Here is a 6,189-nt window from a genome sequence, read left to right on the forward strand (position 1 = left end):
GGTTATTTTCAACTGTCTTTATCAAGTGTCAGGTTATTTTCAACTGTCCTTATCAAGTGTTAGGTTATTTTCATCTAACCTAATCAATCATTAGGATATTTCGGCTGTCTTTAACAAATGTCTAGATATTTTCAACTGCCCTTTTCAATAATCAGGGTATTTTCAACTGCCCTTTTCAATAATCAGGATATTTTCAACTGTCCTTTTCAATAATCAGGATATTTTCAACTGTCCTTATCAAGATACAGGGTATTTTCAACTGTCCTTATCAAAAATCAAGGTTTTTTCAACTGTCCTTATCAAAAATCATGGTATTTTTAACTGTCCTTATCAAAAATCAAGGTTTTTTTGAGCTGTCCTTATCAAAAATCAGGGTATTTTTAACTGTCCTTATCAAAAATTAGGGTATTTTCAACTGTCATTATCAAGAATCAAGGTATATTAAACTGATTTATCAAGCATTAGAATAAACTGTCCATTGCCAATGAATGAGACAGAAAGCTTGCATAATAAAAACATTATACTAAGTTAGCTTAAAATATACAAGCAAACATTTAAGTCATGTATATACTCTTTGTAAATATCAAAGCACAAGTATGAAATACAAATGCATAACCTAAACACAAACTGAATTATGCTTATAAAGATTGAATTATGCTTATAAAGATTTCTTTATGATAAATTTTAAAACCAAAAACCCTAAACTACCTACAACTTGTGATACATATAATTTTGTTACATACAGATACTGCAAAAAATATTAACAAGTAAAAACCAAAAAGCTATACAACCATCACAGTTGTTACTGGTTTTCAAACAGTATACTAACAAAACTAAATACAAACACACACAAAAAATTTAAACTATTACCCCACACAACACATCATCAGCCAAACTACTGCACTGGTAACAGTCACATTTGGAAGAATTCCATTCATGAGACCTTTATATTTTTGTTATCTTGAAAAACTAGTGTACGAAAGGTTTTACATGTTCTTTTAACATGTATGACATGAAAAGTACACTGTTTTGAAGTAGATTGTTAACACATGCTACAAAATATTATTACTTTGTAAGTATTCACAGAATGTGTATTGTATATACACTAAACTTGGGTTGTTGCTTTTATGGTTGTTCGAAAATCTTTGAGGACTCAAGAGCCAAACTCTTGCAACAAGAAGCATAATTAAGGCAGATGTGTTCTACCTGTCTCAAATTACACCATGAAGGAATAAGTCAAGTACTGTTCACTGCACAGGTGCTCACTGAAAGCTCTAGTTAGATGGCCAAAGACTTCTACAGTAATACAGTTCAATAAGCCACATAACTTGTTACAAACTTACTTATACATTAAGTATTCTAATTAAAGTCTGAGTAAACCAATTTAAACTATTCATACATTAAAGAATCTATTAAACTATCAAGAATGTTGCTTTTATTATTTGCATACTGCACAAGTTTTATTTCTTTATAATTTTAATAGTACCTTTAGTTATATAGTTACTCCAAATTAAAATTCCCTGTATTTGACATACAAGTGCATCGAAAGAAGGATGGACAATGAAGATTTGTCTGCGTAAAATACCGAAACAACTTGGATCTATTATATTATAGTCATTTTACAACATAACTCTCAGACACATTAAAGTAAAACTTAATCCAGTTTAGTAAATAAGTTTCACAGCTACAAACTTTATAACTTTGGTCTCATCAACTCACAGACTGGAAATTAAGAAGAAATACTTACTTATGCAGTGATTCTAGAACTGAAACTTATAATAATTAAAAAGCTAAAGCATTCCAGGTAATTTTTAAATATGAATGTTAATATGCAGTAAAAAACAACAACAAACCAAAGAATTGCTGTAAAAATACGCTTATAAACATTACTTACTTGTAATCATAGTGAATATCTGGCAGGTCTGTTAAATAATGTTCCACTGGAAAGATCTGTGATGGGGCAATTCCAGCTAGCTGATTCCCCATGTCTCTATGTTAGTTGGTAGATAAAAAAAGTTAAATATGAATCTATCCCCCTAAAGCTACAACTTCAATACTTATACCTAGGATGGGAAGAGAGCATATTAACTTGTAAACTTAAAGTACAATAAGATATTAAAATTTTCGGTGAATTTCTTATACTTTAAGTGTTAATACATGTTTTAGAAAGTGTCATATAAAATTCATAGAACAACAGTGAATATTTTAACGGTGAAATATCAGTGATAGTATGAAAGTATGTAGTATTCTATCTGAACATTGTGTATGTTTAAATTTTGCTGTTTCTTTAAAAACAAGGCCAGTGCAGTGCACCTATAAGCCTATTGGACATTCCACCAAGCTAAAGTACATGTACATCCTAAATATTCATTTGAAAATAACGTATTATATTTTGCAACAATCCATAATGTACTTATACTTGGACATTTACTTTTTCTTATTTACGTTAAAGATACTGATAGGGGCACAATTAGTAAAAGCTTACCAATGACCTTAAATTCCTGGGTATTTCTAGCTGTATTGAAGATGAAGAAGTATTACAGAATGATTTTGTGCAATTATTAAGTTGAACAAATATTTAGCAAATACCCTATGTTATAAGAAGTGGAGGTAATAGTTTGGATTATCATAATTTGAATCAGAAGGTTAGTACGAATGTGAATCAAGCCAGTAGCAGAACTAAAGAAAAGGATCTTAATATAGTAGTGGCAGGTCACTCAAGCCATCAAGGCAGTGCTCTGTTGCAAGCAGGTTAAGCTATAAGAATCTATAAATAGATATACTGATTACAAGTCAAGAAGATGTAATTATCTTTAAACAAATCCTTAGTAAAGCCTCACTTGGAATACTGTTTAAACTAGAGATTTGGTCTAAGAAACAATAGTGACATATTGTAAAAGGTTCAAATTAAGTTTACTTCAGTACTAGGATGTTTGTTGGGATGGAAGATGTATCTTATAAGGATAAGTTAACACCTTGTAATTTATTTTCTCCTTTAAAAAGAAAGGTAAGAGATACATGTATCATTGAAGAATAAAGTTTACTAGATTATCAAAGATGTTAGCACGATAAAAACCTCTGATTTCTTTGTGCTGTATTCTGAAGACAAATGGATATGTAGACACAAGTTTGGAAAAAGACATGCTAGGCTCCAAATATGACAGTCTTATTTTCTAACAGGGTAACTGACTTGTAGAATGTGTTGCCATAAGCAATGACTTCTTGAAAAATAAAAGGCAGGTTTAACTTTTTACTTTTCTCAGGGTTGTGTATGCAAGGACAGCCTTGAAAAGCCAAATGGTTCTGTATTGTCTGCATGTTTTATGCTAGTTGACATTCTAAAGCTTCAGTTATTACACTTAATATTTAACTTTGTATTTACAATATTTTTATTCTGCCCATCAAACAGATAAGTAATAACAACACTGTACAAACTACGAACAACTTTAAAAACCTAAATCACCTGATCCCATTTTTTTGCTCCAAATAAAACATGTCTAAACTTTACACCTCTCCAAACTGATGATTTAAACTAGGTATCATTCATGTAGTTCACTTTTTGCACACTTTTTTTTTCAACATGTTGTAATGCTTTAACTAATAGTAATACTGTAAAGGTCTTTAGCCTTTAGGTTAAGAGAAGTATTTTCAACAGAATTAAATATTCCCAACATTTCAATATCATTGGCTAAAAAACCTAGCTAATTTTTTATCTTCTTTTAAAGTTTTTCCACCAGTTCCATGAGTATCCAACATACTATCTCTAGTAAATCACCTTATCAAAAGATTTCTGGAAAGTAAGGACCTACAATATAAACTTAATAATAAAGCAGATGCCATCATCCAAAAAAAGTTAAACAATACATCAAAAACATAGCAAAACTATAGGAAATGAAAACATCATAATTTATTATATTTAGAGTTCTCAAAACTACAGAGCTATTGTGAACTACAATTTTACATAGTTTACCTAAATTGGATTATAATTTTCTAATATTCTATATATTTCATTATGTAATTAATTCGAAGTTTAAATGATTAACGTTGGTATCACAAGCTGATGAAAACTTTCACAGGGATAAAATATAAATTTAACTGGGAATAGTAACACATAAGATGTCAAAAAACAAGTATTGTTATTTGATTTCAAATTCAAGGAATATGAAATGTACAAATTACAACTACTGAACTAGTCTAAACTAAAAAGTTACTATGTAAGACAAGTAAAATTTAAACGTCAAAAGTAAAGTGTTAATGTTCTTGCTAATACTACTAGTTACTACTATAATATTAGTAGTAGTAGTAGATTTAGAGAGTAGAGTAGCTAGTACTATAGTCTATAGAATACTGGTATTACAAATACTATCAGTACATGCTATTAATACTATTATTTATTTAAATTACCTCCAAACAAGTCTAACGTAGCCTACTATCAGAGTCAAACAAAATACTCCTTCCTTACTCTTCAGTCCCAACTCTTATTATTCACACTCAATAGTGTCTTCGTATCATAATTTTATTTATGTATAAGAATATGTGTTTTCCTGGTGCTATAATCGCTTTTAAGATCGCTGTGAATCGCAAAATGACAGCATAATGCAAAAAATTACAATCACTCCATACAAAACAAAATTATAATACATTTAGTACATAAAACTACAATAAACAAACTCTTAAAAGATATAAAAAGCGACCTCTATTTTCAGAATATTATTTATATTATAACTTTACATTTCGTCTTAGGCTTTTTCGGGAGTTTTATGATACAAATATTATAGTATATTTCAGTTACGCAATAAAATAGAATTTATAGTGAGAATATCCCATGTATCCCTAGAGGTGGTATGTCTAATAATCATAGGTTATTTATCACCTATGGTATTACTGAAACATTTAAAGATAAATTAGGAGTTCCATGTTATTTTCGGTTAACAGGCAAAGTGTGTGTTACTACTGTTATGGTGTAAACGCCTTTTCTAAGCTCGAGAAACATTATAATAAATAATTATTCTTGTCAAAAACTTAAGACATTACTATAACACCTATTATGTTTTACACACCGTATTTAATATTCAGTCCCTTAGGATTATTTCAATACGAAAAGTAGTTTATAACAGTATATCAACTACACTATGTCTGTCATATCCACTATATTATTATATTGTTACATATCTGCTTGTTTGTTAATTTCCGGTATAAATTCTTTCCGAAGAACTTCAGCGATACAAGTCCTTTCTTAATTAAACCAGTTTATTTTTCCCTCGATACAACTTTGTAATACACAGAATTTCCAATCAGTACGTTAAACTTAACAACCTTTATAACACACGCTATAAATCACAGTGATTCACACACTTTACTTCCCGTGCCTACTGTTCGCTCGACTCAATTATCTATATCTTCAATCTATCTGCATATCTATCTATCGCTGGCTTTATTTGCCGGGCTTATATACTAAAAAAAAGGGCGCCTGGCGAACACTCGGACATTCGCGGGGTTCCTCGATAATTCATGATCCTTCGACAAACTCCAGCGCGCATGCTCCCAGCGTTGCGTGACTTCCGCTGTCGTAACACTCCCCCTTCCTTAGTATTCTTTGTCCCAAACAATAGCCACTTACATTAAACCAATATATAATTAACAATAACTTAATTAAATGTACAGAATTTACAAACACAAAATTAAAATACAACAAAGTCTCTTAATTTCACAGGTCGTATCTTCTTCCCTACTGGTCTCCGTCTCATTGGCTTCTGTTTCACGTGGGGTTCATCTGCTCCACCAGGAAATGTCCCATTATCGGTGACAATCACATCAGTGGTAGTAACTTCATTAACGGCTTCACTGTTTTCCTTCTCAAAACCGGGTAGAGTTTCTTCTTCGACAATGGCTTTTTCAGGTGACACGTCTTCAGCAGCATCATTTGTTCCGTTGTTCACTTTGTTCCAACTGAAATGTCCTGGACCATGATAATGCCAAAGCCTGTTGGCGTGCACCAAATTTGGCTTACCTCGCCGACTAGATTTTATTCGGAAAGTCACGTCTGACAGACGATCCATTATGTCATACGGGCCTTCCCATGGAGAAGATAACTTAGGAGACTTCCCTTTGGTCTTCCTGGGATTTTACAACCACACCTTGTCTCCTGGTACAAAGCTGACTTCAGTAGATCTCTTATCATAAGATAAC

General features: G+C 31.4%; 1 protein-coding gene across 1 annotated transcript in view; it reads right to left on the reverse strand.

Annotated features, from left to right (window-relative positions):
* The window catches only part of LOC106470827 (phosphoinositide 3-kinase regulatory subunit 4-like), a gene marked incomplete at its 3' end in the record, with an annotated part of 26,904 nt that extends 22,326 nt beyond the window's left edge, over positions 1-4,578 (reverse strand). Inside the window, exons 1-2 of the mRNA XM_013931397.2 lie at positions 4,405-4,578; positions 1,895-1,990 (exon numbers count right to left, since the gene is read on the reverse strand). Of these exons, the coding sequence (XP_013786851.1) occupies positions 1,895-1,986 (92 nt within the window). The remainder of the gene's footprint in view (positions 1-1,894; positions 1,991-4,404) is intronic.
* Between the last annotated feature and the right edge of the window lie 1,611 nt (positions 4,579-6,189).

The sequence above is a fragment of the Limulus polyphemus genome, unplaced genomic scaffold (assembly GCF_000517525.1).
Source record: "Limulus polyphemus unplaced genomic scaffold, Limulus_polyphemus-2.1.2 Scaffold4240, whole genome shotgun sequence".
In the NCBI taxonomy this organism is placed as follows: domain Eukaryota; kingdom Metazoa; phylum Arthropoda; class Merostomata; order Xiphosura; family Limulidae; genus Limulus; species Limulus polyphemus.